Genomic DNA, 23,944 nt, shown 5'->3' with positions numbered 1-23,944 from the left:
AAAAAAAAACAAAGAATAAAAAGAAACAAAATAAAGAAAGTCTCTTTGAGTGGCGCCTTTTTGCACTATAGCATTTCGCTTACGTCTGCCTTTATTTCTCGTCTTATAAATATTTATATTTCCCTGTTTATTTGCCTTATCTCATGCTTCTTTTTTTCTTCCACCAATCCGTGCAAGATTTGCCCAATTCGTCAAATACAGGTATTCCCCCACTACATATATGTATATATATATGTATTATTCACACGTTGCAAATTTTTTTTTTTTTTTTTTCCCCTTTTTTTTAATTACTCTGTTATCTATGCATGGCATTGTATATGCTTCGTCCTCCCATCAGTGACCTACCCATTTTTGTCGTTTCAACCAATCCCTTTTGATATTTATTTTTCACATTGTTTTTTCTCTCCACCAACATTTATGTATTCATATAATATACATACATGTATTACATATATATATTTAAAATGCCATATCGCATAAAATAACCTAAGGGAAAAAAAAAAAAAAAAAAAATCATAAAGGCACATTCATTTCAAGCACATTTTTAATGCTTTTACAAAGTAACCCATAAAACTTTGGATCAAAACAGAAAAAAAAAAAAAAAAAAAGAAGCAGAGGAATATATGTACTTACCAAGTTTATATACTTACATAAATGCATAAAATGAAGGAGTAACTATGTGATACTCTTATATAAAGTACATTATAAATTTTTTTTTTTTTTTTTTTTTTTTTTTTACCAAAATGTATATTTACCATCATTGAATATATTGTGTTATTAACCCTAACATCGGAAAATGAGACCATTTTCTCCACATGTATTGTTTTTCCATGTGCGTGTATTTTATACCTAGATACTTACTCATACATATACATATTTGCACATATACATCCATTTTAGTACACGTTAAATTAATAATCCAAAAACCTGAAGAGCGTTAACATAACGTATAGCCAAAGAGGTTCATAGAAGAGAAACATCACTCACAATCTTCACCAGCCCTTACACCCTCTAATAATATACTTTTTTTTTTTAAATTCATATTTTTGCATTACTATAAGTTTATGTTATCATTAGTCTGAAGCGTTTCATATAGTTAGAATTCATCTGAAATTAAATTAGCAACCCCCATGTAATTCATTATTTTATTTTATTTTATTTTTTTTTGAGTTCTAAAAATTAAGAATTTGTTTTACTTTCATACCCTGCCTTAATTTTGTTCATTTTCTTTTTTTTTTGCCTTTCCATTTTTTTGCCCTTCCACTTTTTTGCCCTTCCACTTTTTTGCCCTTCCACTTTTTTGCCCTTCCACTTTTTTGCCCTTCCACTTTTTTGCCCTTCCACTTTTTGCCCTTCCACTTTTTTGCCCTTCCACTTTTTTGCTTTTCAATTTTGTTAAGTAGTGAGATAACACGGGTACCTCCCCTTTTGTTTCGAGGAAGAACAGAAGAAGTTACATCGCCTCATAAAGGTGTATGTATTTGCACATGCATAAAAGTTCAACTTGCAATTGTCCATAGGTTGTTTACATACCTTATTGATTCGTACATATTGAAAATATTAGTACGTTAGAGAGGCATTTTACTGAGAAATTATTTCCCTCCTCTTAGAAAAGCGGTGTAGAACCCTTTTGTGCAAAACCCACGAGAACAAAAAAAAAGGGATAAGTAAGGACATCTATACATACCCAAGGAATAGAGACCTAGAAGTGTATATAAAAAGGTCAAAATGAAGTATGTACCACCTCATATGAGGGCCCAAGTAGAGGCCAAAGAAAAAAAAGAAGCAGAACAGGAAAAATTGGAACAGCTGAAGGAGAAAATCGAAAATGCAAAAGAAGAAAAAGACATAGATAGTGATAGTTCAACTGAGGGAGACGATTTTGAAATTGTACTAAACAGTGTTGTTATTAGTCAGATTGCGAAGAATAAAGATTTGAGAGGAGAATTGTTAGGTTATTATATTAAAAATAATGAAGAAAGTAAAAAAAAAAAAAAAAAAAAAAAAAAGGGAAAAGGAAATAACAACCAAGATGATGAAGATAATGGAATAAATAATAAAAATAAAAATGAAGCAGATTATGATGCAGAAGATGAAGAAGATGATGATGAAGACGACGATGAAGATTACGATGACGATGAAGATGATGATGATGATGGCGATAATGATGATAAAAAAATGAAAAAAAAAAGAAAAGATGACAAAAACAGTGGAAAAGATAAAAAGAAGAACAAAAAAAATGATTCTAAAAAATTAAACATTGTTGAAATTAACCAATCATTTTGTGTATGTAATATTGAAGATATATGTATTGATAAAATATCGAAGATATCGGACAAGTATCAAATACCAAAGCAAAGATATAACGAATTGTTAAATAATTTAGTTTTATATTTTAATAAAAATAAGTATGAAGAAGAAGGAGAAAAATATATAAGTGAAGTTAACAGTTACTATGATGATTACGTAAACATTATGGCAGAATTGAATTTCGAAACGACTTCCTTTGGATTTTACATCAACCTTTGTGATATAAAGAAGAAAGAAGTTCTTGCCACTCTCTTGCTATGCTCCTTAATTAACAAAAATTCTTTCGTTTTATGTTTTGGTGAAAAGTATGGAAAACTAATTTTCTCAGCATATAAAATAGATGTAGATGTAGTATTTGAAATTAAGAACCAAATTAAAAATGCAACGTTTAACCAATTTAATGATATCCTAAATGTGGAATTGAAAAAGAAAGGATTGAACAGTAAATCAATTTTACAAAGAATTCCCATTCGTATTAAAAATTCCATAATAAACTCATTATTTTTAAAAGTACTTAAGAACAAAAATAAAAATTTTACCTCCAGCACGGATTATTTAAATGCACTGGAAGTAGACACATTGGAAAATTATATTCACGACACGTGCAAATCTTTAGAATTGTTGAAAACAGAACAAGATAAAATGATTAAATACAAGAAGGATGTATTTAAACAATTGCAAACGCAGAAAATTTACCAAGAAAAGAAAAAGTTGGAAAAGGAAAAAAATAAAATTGAACATGATAATCAAGAAACAAACGAAGAAGATGTCAATATGCAAAACATATTTAAAAGCATCCCCCAACCGTCTTTATTATTTCCTTATGTGCTAACCATGAGCAATAACTTACTCAACGATAATATTAACAATTTGTGTAGTCACGCCATTGCAAAATCGTACTTGTACTACAAAAATGCAAAACCATGAAAAAAAAAAAATAAATAAAATAAAATAATAAAATAATAAAATAAATTAGAACAATTTAAAATAAAACAAATTAAACTAAAACAAATTAAAATAAAATAACATCTATTTGTCATTACCCTAGAAATGTAATAGACACTGAGCCTAACCTGAAAACACAAACGGAGGTGTAGCGATTATGCAAGGGACATAATCACTTTTCATATGCAAACTAGTACGATTCTGCATGTGTATTTTTGCTACGTACTAAATGTATATACATGTACATTCATATACGTTTACATCTACATGTATGTGTATATGTATGCTTTTTTTTTTTTTTTTTTTTTTTTTTATCTTGCACACACACTGCATACGAACCTTTTTGATAAATTATTTTTTACCCCTGTACCTTGAACAAATAGGAAAACCCCCAACAAAAAAAAAAAAAGAAAAAAAAAAAAATTTAGGAAATTTTTTTTAAGTCTAAAACTGACATATAGAAATGAGTATATAAATAAGTACGTACTTATGGGGGAACAACTTGTGACGCCACTTGGCAACGCATTGTTGAGTGTTCTCCCAAGGGACTTTATCCGATTTTGTTTTTTTTTTTAATCGATTTAACGAAAAAAAATGTGGAAAAGTTTATTTGGGAAAAAAAAAAAAAAAAAAAAATTCGTATACGTTTCATTATGCATCTCTCTCTCTTTATATATATATATATATATATATATATATTTGATGTAGGAAGGGGGGTTAAAGCTTAAATTGGGCGATCGGCCCTCCACACAAACAATGTTATCATGCACAACATTTAGGTGCAATAAATTTCTTATGTTTTTTTGTTTCATTTAAGCTTATTTTTTCTCTTTCACCTTTTTTTCTGCATTACTTTTTTTTATGACATTTTATCTGTTGGTGAAAAAAAAAAAAAAAAAAAAATAAAAAAACTAAATTTTGCTCGTGTATGTGTGTTCCTTGTCCATTTATTACGATGAACAGAAGGATCTCTTGCTCTTAGTCGTGTACCCCTCTCCTCTCGAATGTTGACAAAATTGATTGTCTGTCAAGAGGGATATATACGCACTAATATGTGATACATATAAAAAGGTGTTTCATGCAAAAGCAGTAGGATAAACAAAAACAATTAAACATTTTCGAAAAAAAAGGGAATACATTTGTGTGCTGGAGGGTAATAAGTTAAAAAAAGTTCTGAGACTTGGTCATTTCATCCAAGGGTGTATAGTGACGAATTCCTCTGCAGCTGTGGGATGTATTGGTATTGTTTCATCAAAATCTTTTTTCGTTGCATTCATCTTTAATGCAACTGCAAATCCTTGAATAATTTCATCGGCATTCAATCCAATTATATGTAAACCTTTAATTAATTCTTCTTTACCAACACATACTAACTTGAGGTATGTTTTTTCTTTCTGGGCTGGATCGATGTCATAAACTGAGAAGAATAGATTTGTAAATTTGGATTCATATATTTTTACATTTTCTTTTCCATAAGTTTCAATTGCTTCTTGTTCAGAAAGACCGATTGTTCCAATTGGAGGATGTGAAAATATAACTGTTGGGATGAGTTTATAATTTGTTTTTCTTGATTTGTTTAGAAAAAGTCTATCTGCTAGTAACCTTCCAGCATTAATGGCAACAGGAGTAAGTTGAACATTGAAATATATATCTCCAGTTATATTTTCTTTTTTATTTAAATATGGTTCTTCATTGTATAATTTTAATAAATGTAAATCTTCAATTTCTTGATTTTTTTTAACAATGCAACAATCCCCAACAGCATAAATATTTTTCACATTAGTTCTTTGATTATCATCAACAAGTATGTAATCATTTTTTGTCTTTATGTTTAATTTTTCTAAATTTAAATCCTCTGTATTTGGTGATCTTCCAACACAATATATGACGTAATCGAAATGTTCATATTTCCTTCCATCTGATAAATATATTGTCAAATTTTTTTCTTTTACCTTTTCTATTTCTTCTACATTTGCATGAGTAATAATATTTATATTATTTTTTTTCATATCATTTTCTAATTCATTTATAACTGATTCGTCAAATTTCCTTAATAATCTATTTCCTCTTGCAAATATGTAAGACTCGATTCCTAGCCTTTTAATAACATTTATCAATTCAACTGCTATGTACCCACTTCCCACAATACCTATTCTTTTGGATTCTTTTATTTTAAAAAAATCATCACTTGAAATTGTATTTTCGATCCCTTTCACTTGTGGAAATATTGGTTTGTTACCAACTGCTATGAGAATGTTTCTGCCTTCAATCACTTCATCTGTTTTTTCTTCGTGTTTACATGAAATGTTCTCCTTCTTTATTAACACTTTGTTTTCACTTAACAAACTGGCTTTTCCTTCGAATAATTCCACATTGTCTTTTTTTAAATTGTTTCTATATATGTCGTTTAGTCTCCGAATGTATTTATCTCTTCTCTCCACTAGAAGTGGTAAATTGAAAGAAAATTGAGTATCGAATCCGTAATGTCTTGAATTTTCCAAAATGTCGTGAATCGAGGCGGCGTTGAACATTATCTAGTGGGTTCAGGTAAAGGGGCAGGAAAAATAAAAGGATAAGATGTGCATAAAAAGACAGATGGGTAGAAGCTGAACCAAAGTGAAGGATGAAACCAAAAAGGGAGGGAAAAGGGAAGACAAAAATAAATACTCACTCATTTAGTTAGATCTTTATATACTGTACAACCATCACCACGACGCCCCCAATTTTAACATGAGTAAAATTATGGGATAGCATGGAAAAAAAAAAAAAAAAAAAAAAAAAAATGCACGAGGGCTTCTCCCCTCTTCTATAAACACGAATAAGAACACATGTCTATATTGGTGTTTACATCTGCATAGGAGTGAGGAGGAGAGAGAAGTTATATATCTTCTCTTTTTTTGTTCTTTCTCTCTTTATACCTTTTTTGGTACACAACCAACATTCACACATGTACCTCCTAGGTATGACTTTTCCACAAGAGCAACCTTCGCCTTGTTCCTGCAGTTGTGTGAATTTGGATTCATATAAATGTATGTTGTTATGCATATATACATATGCACACTTATTTGTTTCCTTTGGTATATATAAAGGGGATGCGAGATGAAAGAGTTATATAATTCACTCCTGGACAACCCTTTTGGGGGTATTTTTTTTTTTTTTTTTTTTTCCCTCTTTTTATTTATATGAACCGCTACAAGTTCATGCATTATCCTGTTGATAAACTAACTTTGCTGCCCTCCTAGCGGCGGCCATGCCTCCACTTCCACCTCCAATAACTATAAGATCATAAACCATACTTGGTTTTTTCTTTAAATTTGTTGAGGCACTTGTATTTTCAAAGTTGTGATAAAAACTAAAGCATCTTGTTAATTTTAAGGACAAGTTAAGGAGGACAACAAAAAAAAAAAAATGAAAATGCATGTATTTAAGCATATTTTTATATATATATATATTTTATTTTTATGGATAAGGGTTAGAAGTTACATTTAAGTTTTTTTTTTTTTTTTTTTTTTTTTTTTTTTTATAATTTAAAGATAGAAAATTTAAAGCATAGAAATATGCATAAAATTCAAATAATGTGATAAAATGGGAACGCGCGTTTTTGCTATACACAGAATCGTAAAAAAGCATAACTACATGCCAACATATACTTTTTACGATGCCATAAGCTTGGTTGAAAAAAAAAAAAAGAAAAGAAAAAAATTTAAAGCGCAAAATGGGAAAAGCAAAAAAAAAAAAAATAAATAAATAAACTTTTTCCCCTCATGGAATGAGTAATATCACCTATTTAAAATTAGTAGGAATCTCAGGGGCTTCGTTCTCATGGCTTCATGTATATTCGCTATCTATCACCTTGGGGAATTCGCATGTACATGCATTCGTACGCGTATTCGTATAAATATATATATATATATATATATATATATATACATACATACATATGTACACATATATATGTATGTATACATTTACCCTTGTGTTTCCGGAACGTGTGAGTTCAACTCACTTGATGAGAAAACCTTTATTTTATTTTTTCCCTATTTAGAAATATACATAATTGTATGCATATAATGGTGTGGAGGCGCAAACCTGTTGGGAAATATTCCTTTTTTTTTTTTGTTTTCGTGGGATGGTTATATTGATATACTATTTTTTCCGTCCCCTCGGTTACTTGTTAAAGTGCGAGGGAATATCGTTAAAGTTTGGTGGAAAAAAAAAAATAAAATAAAATAAAAAATACTTTCAGGGAGTGTTCAATGAACACAGGGGTAGGGGAGTTATTTTTAAAGCATGCACCACCACCACCACCCTCTATACAGCACCAAAATGTGCATCAAGTGATTCACGTTTTTGATCTCCACTGCTCTTGAGTCCGTTTTTTTTTTTTTTTTGTTCGCGCGTTTGTCTTTGCTGGTGTTTTATTGAGCTATTTTTATTTTTATTTTTATTTCTATTTTTTTTTTTTTTTTTTTTTTTTTTTTTTGCAAAGGCCACAATTTTTTTTTACGCCATTATATGTTAATGCTTTATAACAGTGCTGCACCATGTAAATATCAGTAAGTGCCTTTTAAACGCAACAACAGTGTGGTGGAAAGTTTAATGGTTGTAGTGGATACAAAATCAAGCTCTTTCTCTCTTTCTGTATCTCCATCTGGCCTCGTCCTCCGCTAGAGTGAAATGCCCCCATCGGTGTTATAGTAACAGTTTGATGTTATGACTTTCATTGGGTTATTGGTTAAGATATGGGAGCTTCTTCTTCTTTTTCTTCTTTTTCTTCATTTTCTTCTTCATGTAATGTTGTGATCAATACCGTCAATGAAGGTAATGTTTTCACAATCCGATTGCTGATTTAGGGTGAAGATACGCATATCCAGCACGGTATTGGTATTTAGCAAATTTTGTTTATGTAAATTTTGGAAGAAAGAAGAGTGCTTAATTCTTCGTTTATACTCATATATAGTTCCAGCTAAGAAATCTTCATTTGGAAGAAGATGAATTTTATTACAAATAATAGATGCCAAGTTTAGAGGTAATTCAGTACCGTCTCTACTTTTTTTTAAAGGTAAATTATCATTATATGGGTTAACCATATTTTTAAAAATGTCAAAATCAATTTTTGCAATTTTTATCCATTGAATACGAAAATTTCCACCTAATCTTTTAGTTATAGGACCCCATAAATTTTCATATAAATTTTTTATTGGCATAGTTATCATTTTTGCATATCCTTGAAAACCACCACTTTCATTTACTGAGAATAGAAAAATAATTGTATAATTTTCTTTAAATAAGTTGACAAATTTTCTCGTATTATTTTTTCCTGTAGCCCATACACCATATAAAATTGATAAATACAAATGGGAAATTTGATTACACTTAATAACAAAGACTTTTATTTTTTCACTTTCGATTATTTCATTGTTCAGATCATATACATTTGGGATGCTGTTCATAATATTTTCTTGGTTCCTATTTGCTAATCCGTTTATATTCCACTTTTCCTCATTACCACTCATTCTGTTATATTGATATATCTTTTCATTATCTCGTCCCATTGTTGCATTATTATCAACAATTTGCATCATCACACCATCTGTCTGACTATTGCTATTGTTATGGTTAAAGTTACTACCAATCCCTTTTTCATTATGTCTATTGTTACCATGTACATTTGTTCCTTTGGAATAATTTTTATAATGGTTTGCTTTCTCGATTTGGTCACTTTCTTGGTTCCAAGTTTTCACGCAAGTTGTGTTGAAAGTGGTGTCTGTTCCTACACCGCTTCCTCCTCCAGGGTAGTGGCGATGTGTATCACTATTACTGTGGCAGATATCTGTCTTGTTCACAAAAGAATCATTGGTTTGGACAGTGGGGTCCTGTTCTTTTTTCGAAATGTTGGTATAAGATGGTGTACTATTACTACTAATAGGAAGAAGTTGCTTTTCCTGGTATTTTTCTCCGCTTAAAACAATTAGAGCATCCTTCAATTTGTTCATATCATTGATTATATTTTTGTGATTACTATAGAGAGGGGTATACAAAGGATGATTAATTAATATATGATCCAAATAGAATTTTGGAAGAATACTTATAATGTTGATAAATTTTCTACTTTTGCTTTTATGAGATTTTCTACAATTATATCCTAAGTTGCAAAACCCTAATAAATAATTTACACATATATTTTTTTCATGTAAAAATTTTAAAATATCATCCAAATAATCGTCTTTATTTTCGTTATACGTAGTTGTATTTGCATTTTCCAATGTGTGTCGAAACATACAAGATCCTCTTACTTTATCAGCACAATAATTATTTTTCACAAAATTTTTACATGTAGGAATTTTTGCATAAATAAGTTGATGTAAATAATTGCAAAACAAATTTTTCATACACATATTTTTTATATAATGAATACATATAATTGAATGCTTTCCTTTTTTCTGCTGTATATCTACTCTATCTATTCCCTTCATTGACAACAAATTAGACTGTTCTTCCAATCGTGCTCTTACTTCATTTTCCAATTGGATAATGTGCTCATGATCTGCGTAAGGTACACCGTGATGTTGTTCATCATAACCATCATGTAGATTCCCTCTCGACTCATCTGACACCAATTTCAATTTCTCCTCCTGCATATTCACGTACAGTTCGTAGAGGTTTTTCCTCTTCTTCCTCTTGACAATACGCTTGTGGCTGACCATTCTTCTCGGGGTTAATTACCAGGATGAAACGCTTTTTCGCTAGTGCCTTCTTCAGTAGTGGCTCCTTTGACAACTTCTTAACTCTGCTACGTCTGGGCAAATAATTCCATTCGATTCCACATGAATATTGTTCTTTCCATTTATTAGCTTTCCATGACTAGAATTATTCAACAAAAGTAAAACTTGGTTTCTAGGAACTGTTTAAGAAAAAAAAACAATTTGATGATAGTATTTGGGTATTGTTTGTGAGGAGTCTATGAATGTACCGAAATTGTTTTCTCCCTCTACTGAGAGCAGAGTATTTTGTGTTTTCACTTAATGTTGTTGCTTTTTAATTCAGGTCTATGTATATATACATGTATATGCATATGTACATGTGGGGAGGGTTACTAATAAGTTGTGGCATGTGTATATATAATAATGTGTTTTCATGATCGCGTATATTTGTGTAGTTTCCTCAGTTTTTGTATTTATGCTCATGTGAGATAGCCCTTGATGTTGCACACATATGTGATCGTGAGGGGTACTACTCTACTATACTAACGCTGCACATGCATAATAATATTATATGCAAGACTTTTTTCTTCCTAATACATGGTTATTTTCCCCTTTTTATTTATCCTTTCGCATTTGCATGATTTTAGAAGTAAACATATTTTTTAAAAAAAAATTGCCCGAGATAGAAAAAGCAACATTTGTTCTTGTTTCTTGGGTAACTTGATATTTTTTTCTAACTTGATATTTTTTGCTAACTTGGTAATTTTTATGCTAACGTTTTTTAGCCATGGTTCGAAATAAATTCTCGAGAAGTTTTAATGCGACACCGGTTGACTCAATCCGCTTTGTCATGCAAATATTTTTTTCCCCTATGTTATCAATGTTTTCTTGAAAAATAGTTCATTTTTTTTTTTTTTTTTTTTAACATTTATAATTTTCATTTTTATGTCATTATTATTCCTCCCTGTGTTGATGAGATATAAATACCACGTTTCAGTGAAAGAAAATTAACAGCTGCTGCATTTAAGTATTTATTCATGTGTTCGCACAAGTAAAAGCGGTGCTTAAAAAAAAAAAAAAGGAGGGTGGATGGTGTTGCAGTTGTGTTAATAAATGGATGACTACTTATGGGTATAATATATATTACATGTAAACACATTATTTATTTATTTTTTTTTTTTAGTTATACATCTTTGTAGTGTTTTTCTCTATTCCTGATTTTCCATGATGAAAAAGCAATCAACCCCATTTTTTTTTTTACCATTTTGTTAGCGGAAATTTAAAATAAAATTCTTGTCCTTTTTTGTTATTCCTTTAACATTATCGGGTTATAAGTAAAAATTTGAAAAATATTTTTAATTGGTGTATGAGGTAAGCTGATGTGGGAAAATATATACATATGTGTCTATATGTGTACATGTGTACTTATGCACGAATAACACAATTTGAAGTTCGCACATGATAAGACATAAAATATGTAGTTCTTGTTATGTGGGAGCAAAACTGGGAGCGTCAATTTTATCCCCCCAATCAGGGATGCACATAAAGCTGCAGTGAAAAAGCGGCAGTGAAAAAGCGGCAGTGAAAAAGCAGCAGTGAAAAAGCGGCAGTGAAAAAGCGGTAGTGAAAAAGCGGCAGTGGAAAGGGTAGAATTGGAACCATTACTCAGATACGCACCCAGGCCCCTTTCTGGCGCACCGAAAAATTCATGGCCTGAATACATGTGCCAGTAGACATGAAAACTTTTTTCCCATTTTGAAAGGTTCCATTTTTCTTCAAATATTCTTTTTGTAATTATATAGTTATTGGGTAGGTTAAAAATGAGGTGTACAAAATGATGGGGCAAAAGAAAAAAATGACTAAATAAATGACCAAGTAAATGACCAAGTAAATGACCAAGTAAATGCGTAGATAAATAAAATAGACGTTTTTGAAAAAGAGTAAAATATGCGTATGGGGAGAAGTGGGGGGGAGGCAAAAAAAAAAAAAAAAGGGGGAAAAAGGTTTTTCCCGAAATATAGAAACATGTATTTCAATTAAATGTATAAAAAAGAGCACATACCTTAAAATTTCAGTCTCTTTTCCAAACATTAGGAGGTAAAAAAAAAAAAAAAAAGAAAACATATTTTATGCCTATTCAGGTGATATTTACAAGAATATTTACATCGGATTTCTCGCTTCTTTTTGGGTGTGTGAGTGGGATGGTCACAGTGCTGGGTTTAATTGTCTACAACTGCATTTTGTTCTGTTATGCCATTTTGATTTGGTTCAGCATTTGATGATGTATTCAAAGGACCTTTGAAGTGCATATTGGACTGTTGGTTAGGTGGCAAGTTGGGGGGGAAATTTGGCGGGAAATTCATTGGCATACTAGGAGGCATATTAGGTGGGAAATTTGGCGAAAAGTTTGGTGGAAAATTGGTGGGAAAATTGGGGGGGATGTTTAAGGGAATGTTTGGCGGCATATTTGGTGGCATAACTGGCGGCATATTTGGTGGCATAACTGGCGGCATAACTGGCGGCATATTTGGTGGCATAACTGGCGGCATATTTGGCGGCATAATTGGAGGCATAATTGGCGGCATGTTTGGTGGCATGTTTGGCAGCATATTTGGAGGCATATTTGGTGGCATATTTGGTGGCATATTTGGTGGCATATTTGGTGGCATATTTCGAGGCATATTTGGTGGCATATTTAGTGGCATGTTTAGTGGCAACATGCCCATCATTCTATTCCCCATTTTCTGTGGCATCATAAAAGAACCATTTGGTCGCATATTCATATGTTGATGCATGAAATTGGATGAAATTGTTGGTGGCATATTTGTCGGTAAGTAGGAATTCATAATTGGTGGAAGTGAATCGTTTGGCAGTTTATTTATAGCGTTAGATGAAGTTAAAGGAGAATTTAAAAATAAATTCGTATCTCCATTTAATGATGTAATATTGTTATTATTTTTACTAGTATTTGTCTTATCTAAATTGGATGAATTATATGGCATTACATGATTTGAATTTTCATTTCCTGAATATAAACTTAGGGATTTATTAGCTGCTATGAATCTTTCTGCTGCAGTTCCATGTCTCTCCCCCTTTGAATCTTTTTTAAACGCATATGATATATGTATCTTTTTATTACAGATAAATTGATTGTTCATATTTTCTATTGCCATATCACTTGACTCAAAGTTGTCATAGGATATGAACCCATGACCCTTTGATGTATCATCTTCGTTTCTGATTATTCTAACAGTTACAACTTGTCCAAATGATGAAAAAATATCGAATAGCATTTTTTCGTCTACTTCTTCATCCAAATTTCCAATAAATAAATTTGCCCCTACATCGAATGATCTTTTATCTTGCGATGCCTTGTTACATCTGAGGGGTTTTCCAAATAGTTTTGTCATATTCAGAACCTTTCCTGCATATTCACACTCGTATTCGTACTCATACTCCACAAATCCGTACCCTGTTCAAGGGGGAGGGAAAAAAAAAAAAAAAAAAAACAATGTTACAACAATGTAGAAACGGTGTAGAAACAAAAACTTGTGCAAAAACAAACAGATGAACTGAATTATCTACTCTGAGTATAAAGGATAATAATGTTAGTACCAGCATGGAATCCATTTATTTTATCCCGTGGAATGTGAACATTTTTTACGTTACCACATTGCATAAAAAGTTCGCACAAAATTTCTTCGTCCACTTGGGCATCTAAGTTGGCTGCAACAGAGGAAATGGTGTATATAGATATTTATGGATTCACTTATATTCATATTCGTACGAATATTCACACGTTTTTTTCATATTTGTGAGTTCAAATTACACAGATTTGTAAATGTATAGCACCAGGAATGTAAACTGCAACGGGGATACATGTATAAACAAACGGGGGAATAGGCGTGGGGGAAAAAAAAAACACACACACACAAACATATATACATACACATACACACACAAACGCATCCTTAACGAAAAGGGAAAAAAAAAATGAAAAAAATATATTGTGTACAATTTCAAATGCGAGGAAAAGACAAGAATATGGTTGTTTTATTTTTTTTTTTTTTACCTATATAAAGTGTTGCTTCATTATTTCGTTCATAGATGTGACTAATCTCCTGGCTCTTATGAGGAGCGAACATTATATAATTTTCCTATTCTTCAGTTATTCTCATAAATGGAATCAATTATTTTGTAAGACTGAAGGGCTTTGTTGTTACATATGTTTGGGCATATGTATTTGTAAGATTGTGCTCATACGTGTGCATGGAGCTCAATATGTTCATATATATATACATATATATACAAGTGTGCAAGTATGAATGTAAATGTATGTATTTTCTCCCTTGGCTTAATGCTATGGTCAGTGAGGCTTAAACAGAAACAAAAAAGGAAACAAAAACAAGAAAAAAAAAAAAAAAAAGAAGCACAAAATGTACAAAATGGAGGGATAATTTAATAGCTAGAAAAAAAAAAAAAAAAAAAAAAACAATAAAAATTAAGGCCTTTTAAAACGCTAACTTTTACTATTTTTTCTACTCTCTTTTTCCTTTTTTTTATTGAGTTTAAAAAAGTGGAAATTGTTAAAAAACATTTCGCAAAAAGAAAGAGGAAGGTTTACAAAATTAGGGTTTTATTATTTTATTTTTTTTTTTACTCGAGCTCTTAATACATATATACATGATATATATATATATTTATACGTTCCATGTATGTATAAAATTATTTATACAAAAGTATCATTTGAAAAAGGCAGCAGCATAATTTAAATAATACAAAAAAAAAGGACTTTCATAGATACATTTAATTTCTGTGGAGAAAAATGAAGAACGTTGCACTTTTCCTTTTTTTATACTGTTTTTTCTTGTCGAGCTTCTTCCACATATGCACAATTTTCAATTGTAGATAATTCCTAAAAGGCCTTGTAAAAAAAATCACGCACGTGAATTAACGATAAACGGGAAATTAAAGAACAAGGGGTGGAGGCCAAAGTGAGCACATAAATGAATGGGGTTGCACAAATGTAAGGGGAGAAAAAAAAAAAAAAAAGCAAACAGGTGTTCGACTAAGGAAGAAAATTTAGCAGTAAAAAATAAGCAACTATAGGTGCCAAAATGCACCATTGAGAAAATTTCTGAACATAAAAAAGGGGAAAAATAAATAGTAAAAAAAACAAAATTAAGCTAAATAGTACCTAAAAAAAAAAAAAATGCATCATGCTTTTGTCCACTAAGACTTCATTTTAAATGGACACAAGCCCTATTCCCTTTAAATAAAACACTTTTTAAAAAAAGGAAAAAAAGAACACCAACAAAATGTATATTTCTCGCCATTGTAGCTAGCTTAAATTGGTGGAAAAGATCTGTTTGAACCTAATTTAATGAAAAATGTGCATACCAATTTTTCCCTATTTTTTTCTCATTTTTCTGCTTGAAATAAACAAAATGAGTGATGAACTGGATGTTTGCCCTGAAGTAGTACCTCGCCGATCCGCTAGACCGTTTAAAAATTAAATAATTGAAATCTGAAAGGTGTATATAAATGTGTTCTAATTTGTATGCTAGTCTATGTGCTAATATAGATATGCACCAAAGTGGTTCTACGAGTTCAAATTATGCACGCACCTACTTGCGTGCAAGCAACATGTCGGTGCAGACTTTTTCTCCCAGTGGAGAGTAAAATAGGCACAATACATTTAACAGTCCGTCTTCACCCCATGCCGAACAGACAAAAACACACTCAATTTCGTATAATTTCAAACAGTTCGGTTTAACCATTTGTTGGTCTGTTCGACAGAAAGATAAAACAACTCTTATTAATTCCCACTCTAATTCCCACTCCCAGTGCTCATGCGCAAATATTTTCCAAGTGTCCCTCCTTGTCTTCTCATATTTAAACACATATAGGCACTACTTTCGAATGCAAAGAATGCGCGAATGGAAAAAAAAACACAAGTATATATATATATATATATATATATATATATCTTACGGGTTACCAATTTAGCAGGATCTTGTAAAGCCAATGAGTAACACACATATGTGCATTATATGTATATTTTTATTATTGTTCCATCGAATGACCACCAGATCAAATGACCATGGTATTCCTTTTTTTGGCACTAAATATGCAACTTTTTTTTTTTTTTTTTATTCATGTAAACGTTTCAAATTTATGAATGTTCGTCCCGTGGGCACAAAAAATGTGGTACGCATGTATGTATATACGCATGTACTTTCTTGTTTACATGCATGTATATATATATATGTGCCCATTACAGACAACAGGTGTTATGTGGATGCATATGCACGTTCACAGGTGTAACACGGTGCTTGCCAAAGGGTTTATCTGCCACTTACATATATTCCATGCTGTGAAATTCAAGAACATGGAAAAATAACACAATGTATGATAAGTTCGGATGGGACGCATTTACTCCCACCTGCACATTAGCATACATATACAACTACAGATGCAACTACAGATACAACTACAGATACAACTACAGATAGGAAAAACCGCCTGACTAAACCATGCTGACACTCTTCAACATGCGAGACTCCATGTCCACCACGCAGATATCCCTGAGTTCCTCCATCTGCAAAAGTTCCACCAATTTGACACAGTGAAAGACACTTTCGCACAACCTCTTGTTATAATTGCTTATCATTTTTCCCTTCAGTGTCGATATATTAATGCCTCTCTTATAGCATTTCAATATATCATTTAAATAAAATTTTAACTCATCAATGGAAGATATATAATTTTGCATATTTTGTCCCCTCGTGTTAAGAATACCCATTCGTGCATTCTCATATTTACGACACTGAGAAATAGGCTTTATAAAATTATTTTCATAAGCTATTATTTTCCTAGTGGCACTTATATGAATAATATGACATAAGTGACCTAAATACAATCCTTCAAAAAAAGGTAACTTTCTTTTTTGTAACTCTTTTGCCATGCCATATCTACCACCGGAAAATGAATACAATTTTGGATCTTCCGAATCAGCTATCTCCCTTAAATATTTTTCAAATTGCTTCCATAACTTTGGATCATATCTATCTTCTGAATCGTTAATAGAAAAAAAATAATCGCTATCCACTTTCCTATCAAGAAAATACACCAAACAATTATCAGCACAGGAAGAATTCACTTTTACTATGTACTTTTCTGTGTATAAACTATATGAATTTTTTATATTATTTTTTAATATATTCCTAAAATTATACTCATCTGCTCTTCCTTTTAAATTAATTATTAGAGGAATAATTCTGTCATCATATAAGGAGTTCAATAGCTTTTCTAAATTATGTTCATCTTCTTCTGATAAAAGTGCCCTCAAATCCTCCCCTGATATCAACTCTCGCACGCCTGGGGATTTTTTTTTACTCTTCGAGTTCGACATCATGCGTCTTTCCTGTGACATTGGTCTCTCGGTTCTTTCATAATCACAACTAGGGTTACCTTTTCTCACATTGTTACGGTTTACGCTAAAACTACTACGATTAACATGAACACTGAAGCTACCTCTAGTAGCAGATGTTCTTGATGTGATATTTCTATTCCATAGGGAATTCTTTCTACTATCACTGAACAGATTCTTCCTTTTTTGTATAAAAAAGAGATCATCTCCTTTGTCACAAAAAAAAGAATCCCTTTTCCCACCAAAAGTCATAGCTTCCTTTTGCTCTTCTTCTTCCCCTCTATTTTCATCTCTATTAAAATTTCGACAAGCCAAATTTTCCTCCCACTCATTTAAGAAATACCCTTTTTCAAAAACACCTACATCACAAGCATTTCTACTGGTGCTGCTGTCCACACCATTATAACATGTATTCTTCGATTTGGGGGTTATCACACTTTTACTTTTTAAAAAAATATTTACCTCATTTGGAGTTAAGCAGTTATCATTATTTACACTTCCATATCTATTATTTGCATAGGTATTCGCGAAAATTTTTTTATACTCAGATTCTTTTTGAAGGTACTGTTCATATGGTGTTGTTACATCCTTTTCTAGTGTCTCGATTAGGATACTTGAAGATGAAGGGATTGTCATGCGGCCATTTTGCGAAGCATAGTTAAGTAAATTTTGTTTATAATCCATAACACCACCATTTTCGCGACTGCCACTATTCTTTCTACTTAACAAAAACAAGTTTTCATGTATTTTTTTGCGTTGTGCTTCTTCTGAGTTATCACTTTTATGCATGTGTAACTGATTGTAGTCCTCGTTTTCGATGAATCCCTTAACTCCATTTGCATTAGTGCTACTACAATAAAATGGATTCATATTTTCACATTTCCCCTTTTCTAGCTTTTTAACAGGGAAATTACCATTCGGGACAAGCGCTTCGTTTTGTTTGTTCTTCATTTTTCCTCCATTTGATTCCAATAGAGAATTGTCATTGTTACTTCTACCACTACTGTGGCCATTGATGTAACTGATGGTATTACCATTGTTTGTCCTTAATTCCACCATAGGTGAAAAAGAGCTTGGTTCCAAAATTTCCACATCACCATCTCCAGTACTATGGTTTGGGTTCAAATAATGTTCATCACACCTACTGCTAACGTTGATTCCTTCCTCCCTAGAATTACTGATCTTATTCGCTACTAAACTATTTGTTAAGAATAATTTCAAATTAGCAATGTTGCTCTTTCTGGTGTTATTACTTATATTCGAATTCCCTCCGTTTTGTAATTTGGTCTTATTAAATTTGTTTTCTCGTGATTCTCTTTCTCGTGGTTCTCTTTCTCGTGGTTCTCTTCCTCGTTGTTCTCTTCTACGTGATTCTCTTTCTCGTAATCCTCTTTCTCGTTCTTCTCTCTCTCGTAATTCTCTTTTTCGTGCTTCTCTTTCTCGCCCTTCTCTCTCTCGTAATTCTCTTTTTCGTGCTTCTCTTTCTCGTCCATCTCTCTCTCGTAATTCTCTTCCCTTTGATTTATTTTGATCTCGTCCACTAATGCAATATTGTGGTACTTCACTTCTATTGTCGTTCATGTTAGAATATCCATCATTGTATATTTCATTCCTTCCCTTTTCGGATAGCAAATTAATAGAGTGACCAATACTACACCCCACTTCTCGCATTCCCGCATTTGAGCCATTAGAGTTGAAATTAATTGTCTTATTATTATGAGCACTGTTTTGTGTAATCTGAAGAGCAGCGTATTTTACTACGTCTATTCCATTATCATTCTTAAACCCATTCTTTCCCAAGTTGTTTTCCTCTACTATTCTATCTTCTTTAAGTGCATGATGATCCATTTTTATATTTTCTTCAAGGTCCCTGTTGGTGGCCATGTTATTGTCTCCTCCTTCGCTTCCTCCATTTTTCTTAACATACTTGCTCCTGTTATAATCATTTATAGCATCCATAATATATTCACTTAACAACAATTCATCATCCTCATTATCGAGTAGAAATTTTATCTTATTTTTTAATGCTTCAAATATTACATTTTTTTTTTTGGTGACACAATTTTGTATGGGCGTTCCTCTATGTATGTTGTGATGCGTGCTATTTTGCAAGGCACTCTGCTCGCTAACGTAGAAATTAGCAAAAGGAGCAGATGGATATTTTAAGTAATTTTTCCCTCCTAAGCTTGAATTGATGTTGTTCCCTAATGTATCCCCTCTTTCTAATTCGTTAAACTTCATAGCATTGTCATTCAAATCATTTGTATGTGCATCATGGATACTGTTCATCCCATTTGCATAATCGAGCATTATATTGTAATTATTCTGATGAGATAAATAGTTATTACTTATACGATCTCCATCTCCATGTGTTTCATCCCTCTCATTTGTGACATGCTGAAGAATGCCCCCGTGATAGTATGCAGCCTTTTCCTCACTAATTATACCTTCATCTGTGTGAATAACTAATTCGTTATTTATATTATCATTCCCAATATTTTGTGTCCCATCGTTTAATAGTTCTAATAAATTGTTGTATATATCTGAATTGTTATACTCCTTAATATTAAGGCCAGCTTTGGAAAAATTATAATTCCAGTCATCTAAAAATGTATTATTCGTGGAATGCATGATATAGCTTGATTGTCCACTGTTCAGAATATTGTTGTTAGGAAACAGCATACTACTAGACGATATGTTGTTATACTTGTTCTCATCAATGTCTTTTTTCTCTGGGCTTAACCCTTGCAGGCATGTTTCGCTCTGCACTTCTGTAATCATTTCCGTGCTAAAAACCATATTCTCTCCATTCGAGCTGTTGTTTTCGTAAATGTCCTTTTTGTAATCCCCTTCATTTATTTCAGAACGAAGGAGTCTTCCTTTTGTTTTGTGATTTTCATTTTCCTCAATTTTTTCTAGACACAACAAGATATTATCACCGTTTCTTCCTGAATTATTCAGTTTCGCACAAATATCTTCTTTTTCATTTTTGGACTTCATTTCATATGCTTGAGTAGAATCATCATTCAAGGGATTATTATCCTCTGATGTTGTAAAATCAAAGTGCACACTTTTCCCTTTTATGTAGCCACTTAAGAGCGGACAATTTTGCTCTTCCTTACATTTTTTGCCGTTTTTTTCAGCATCCAACGCTTCATCGTGTTTTTCCATATTTAGCTCTTCCTCGAGTTTTTCCTCATCCAACACTTCTTCACTTTCTTCCTCATCTGACTCGAAATTATTTCCAAAATAATTGCAAATGAATTCCTTATTATTACTGCTACCATGATCAAATACATCTTTTTCCATTTCATAGTGTTTTCCTGTATTACCTGGTTCTAATACTTCACTTTTGTCATTACTACATGTGCTCTTATCTAGCTGAATCCCTTGGCATTCATTATTTTCTGTAATCTCCTCCTGTGTAATCATGGGAAATAAGTTATCCTTTAAGGTACCGAAGTTTTCACATCTCCCAGATGGATTATTTTCATTTACAGAATCATCGACTGGAATTTCCTTCTCTTCGTACATTTTCTCGCACACCTCATTTTGCACATTATTATATTTTGAGAAACTTAACATTTCTTCATTTTTTGTAGAGCAGAAACCTACGTCGTCGTTCCTGTTAAATGAGCCAAAATTATTAAACAGTGATTTGCTTCCGAACATGTTATAATCCCTTTCATCTACACTCGTGTGTGTCTTTTTTAAGTTTAAATCGTTTACATGGTTCGTCAGGTGTGAGTTGTTAGCATCACTTGGGTGACTATAAGTTGCTCCCCTACAGTATGCCACATTTGGATCTTCCAATTTTGATGTCCTGCTTTGAGAAGTGCCATTTTGATAAATTTCATTTTCCATTACTTCGCTTTCATACGTATTATCTAATTCCCAATCCATGCTTAAGCTGTTATTTTTTGTATGTAAACGCGAAAGGTTATCACTGAATTCATTACTTTTGCTAATGCCTTTTATTTTATCTCCCTTTGATGAAACCGAACCATCACTTTTGTCTAAGTCAAAAATTGATGTTAGGTAACTGTTAATATAGGAGAAATTCTCTTTTTTGTCATCGGTTCCATTGGTATTTCCCATACTCACCTTTTCTCTTTTTTCTTCTTCTTTATATTTTATATCTTTAGTTGCAGGATGTGTATCTACACATTTAGAGGTTTCGCGCTCTCGCACCGTTGAGGTATTCTGTGTGAATCTTTTTATTATATTCTTCATGTTGTTTAGTTATTTTATTTTATTATTTTATTATTTAATTTTTTTTTTTTTTTTTTTTTATTTTAAAAAAATGCTCACTACAATGAATTCGTGACAGCACTATTCTTTTTCACCTTGAAGTGTAGTGGTCTATATTTTTACTCTCCAGGTGCGATTTCCGTATTAAAACGTATTTTAGATTTTATTTTGATTTTTTGATTTTTCTTGGATCACATTTGTGTATGATTATGTAATCTTTTACGAAACTTCAAACGATATATTGCTCTCATATATTAAATAATAATAAAATAGAGGTGACAAAACTGGATGATGAGCACGAAAGGATGTTCAACAATGTAGCATCCACATTACATAAGCGTAGTTCTATTGAACTCCTCTCCTATTTTACAATTTGTGTAAAATTGTATACAATGGCATAAAATAGTGTAAACCTGTGTATACTATGCAGAAACTTCACCGTATGCAAGTATTTACCATTGTGCATACGAATGTACATGCATGAACAAAAACAAACCCACATGAATTATTAATGTTTCCACCAAAAAAGCAATGCGTAAAAAAAAAAAAAAAAAAAAAAAAAAAAACATGAAAGATGTGCAGTGTTCCTTCAAATTAGAAGCGATGTAGTTATTTCTGCTAAAGGTTTAGCAGAAGAGAGCAAAAATATATTAACATCCTTCAATTTTTCAACGTCTTCAACAAACATGCATACATACACACTATATATGGTATATAAAAAAGATTATTTGAATATTAATAATTACGAGAATAATTGATATGATCTAACAAGTTCAACATTGCATTGCATATTAATAATGTTAATATTTATTCTCATAATACATTTGGTGGTATGAACACACAAAGTAGCATTTTGCATGAAAATACATACGATGTAAACCACTGAAAAAGGAACAAATTCGTACTACAAAACATAGATTAAGTCATAGATAACATATTAACATTTCAATGGACGTTTTAAAACTGTTTTATACTATATGCGACTATACAATACTGAATATATTTTATAAAAATATGCTTAGACACAATGTGGTAGTGTTAAAAATACTAACAATATGCATTTATAAGAAAAAAATGGGAAAAAGAAAAGAGGCAAAAGCCACCAAAAAGAGAAAAAGGAGAAAAAAAAAAAAAAAAAAAAAAAGGTGAAAAAATGATCTCTTTACTGTAAAATAATTGCTCGTAAAAAAAATAAAAAAAAAAAGAGAATTATGAATCTACTTCTCAATAAATTAAATGGAAGACTTCGTCGTTTTAATTAAAATGATGCAATTAATTTATGTTCGATGGATACACGTCACTCGATCACTAATCATGCATAAGGCATAATTTGAAATTCGTTAATTAGTAATTTGTATTAATATGCATGGATACACCACATATATGCGTACCGCAGAACAAAGGTCAGGCCTTTCGTTTATTATATAGCAAGAAAGGAAAATAAAAGATATGCAAAACTTGAGTGCGAAATGTATATACTTGTGCATGCATATATGTATGCATAGGCATTTTTGCTAAACAAGTCAAAAATGTATTTATTTTATTTTATTTATTTATTTTTTTTTTTCCCCAATGATGTTTCAAAAATGCAATTTAGTCATGTAAATAAAATGGCAAGGTTAAATACAACCGCAAAAAATGCTTCCAATTACATATTACAATGGTTGCACAGATAAGGGTACAGAAAAAGTGGAGAAAAAAAAAAAAAAAAGAAGAAAAAAAAAACAATAACTGAAATTGCTAACTTACTACGTTTTTTTCCATGTTCACTAAAGCAACTTAAAATTTGTAGAGCGTGTCTTAAAACATGCCCAAAATTGCATGTGTTTTTTCTCAAGCATATGTTGCATGAACAACGGGTTTATAAAAAAAAGTGAATAAATTGAGAATTTTCTATATTTTTTTGAGTGTATATATATATATATATATGCAAATGTTTATACTATTTTAGATAAGAGAAAATTAAAAATAGTGAAAACTGTGTTTTTTTTAATGGAAAATTGGTTAAAAAATGTTAAGTTAAAACCGTGAAATGGAAAAAAAGAGATAAATGTTTACAATTACTCCACATATATATAGACATTGTGGAATAAAAAAAAAAAAAAAAAAAAAAAAAAAAATGAAGTAAATAAAACAAGGAAAAATAAAAAAAAGCAAATTAAAACAGAATAAAATAAAATAAAATAAATAAATAAACACAATGGTAGAACAAAAGGGCTTGAAAAAAACAACCACTATAAAGTGATACTGAAAAGAATATACAAAATATTCTGAACATTTTCCTACCACACAAAAAATGTTA

General features: G+C 31.3%; 5 protein-coding genes across 5 annotated transcripts; 1 reads left to right on the top strand and 4 right to left on the bottom strand.

Annotated features, from left to right (window-relative positions):
• Positions 1–1,728: 1,728 nt before the first annotated feature.
• Positions 1,729–3,237, top strand: PGO_132960 (conserved Plasmodium protein, unknown function; the record flags this gene model as incomplete). Its single annotated transcript, XM_028689812.1, has 1 exon — positions 1,729–3,237. One exon carries the CDS (start codon positions 1,729–1,731, stop codon positions 3,235–3,237), a length of 1,509 nt encoding a protein of 502 aa, XP_028545613.1.
• A 1,202-nt stretch (positions 3,238–4,439) lies between these two features.
• Positions 4,440–6,687, bottom strand: PGO_132950 (glutathione reductase; the record flags this gene model as incomplete). The annotated part of the gene is made up of 3 exons (XM_028689811.1): positions 4,440–5,789; positions 6,174–6,252; positions 6,482–6,687. The coding sequence occupies 3 exons, from the start codon at positions 6,685–6,687 to the stop codon at positions 4,440–4,442; spliced, it is 1,635 nt and encodes a 544-aa protein (XP_028545612.1).
• Positions 6,688–8,042: 1,355 nt separating this feature from the next.
• Positions 8,043–9,962, bottom strand: PGO_132940 (YTH domain-containing protein; the record flags this gene model as incomplete). Its single annotated transcript, XM_028689810.1, has 1 exon — positions 8,043–9,962. The coding sequence occupies one exon, from the start codon at positions 9,960–9,962 to the stop codon at positions 8,043–8,045; it is 1,920 nt and encodes a 639-aa protein (XP_028545611.1).
• Positions 9,963–12,178: 2,216 nt separating this feature from the next.
• Positions 12,179–14,104, bottom strand: PGO_132930 (spliceosome-associated protein 49; the record flags this gene model as incomplete). Its single annotated transcript, XM_028689809.1, has 3 exons — positions 12,179–13,431; positions 13,575–13,685; positions 14,032–14,104. The coding sequence occupies 3 exons, from the start codon at positions 14,102–14,104 to the stop codon at positions 12,179–12,181; spliced, it is 1,437 nt and encodes a 478-aa protein (XP_028545610.1).
• A 2,384-nt stretch (positions 14,105–16,488) lies between these two features.
• On the bottom strand, positions 16,489–21,624 carry PGO_132920 (hypothetical protein, conserved; the record flags this gene model as incomplete). The annotated part of the gene is made up of 1 exon (XM_028689808.1): positions 16,489–21,624. One exon carries the CDS (start codon positions 21,622–21,624, stop codon positions 16,489–16,491), a length of 5,136 nt encoding a protein of 1,711 aa, XP_028545609.1.
• Positions 21,625–23,944: the final 2,320 nt, after the last annotated feature.

The sequence above is a fragment of the Plasmodium gonderi genome (genome assembly GCF_002157705.1).
Source record: "Plasmodium gonderi DNA, contig: Chr13, whole genome shotgun sequence".
NCBI classification, from domain to species: Eukaryota; Apicomplexa; class Aconoidasida; order Haemosporida; family Plasmodiidae; genus Plasmodium; species Plasmodium gonderi.
This window is presented reverse-complemented; position numbering and strand designations above follow the sequence as displayed.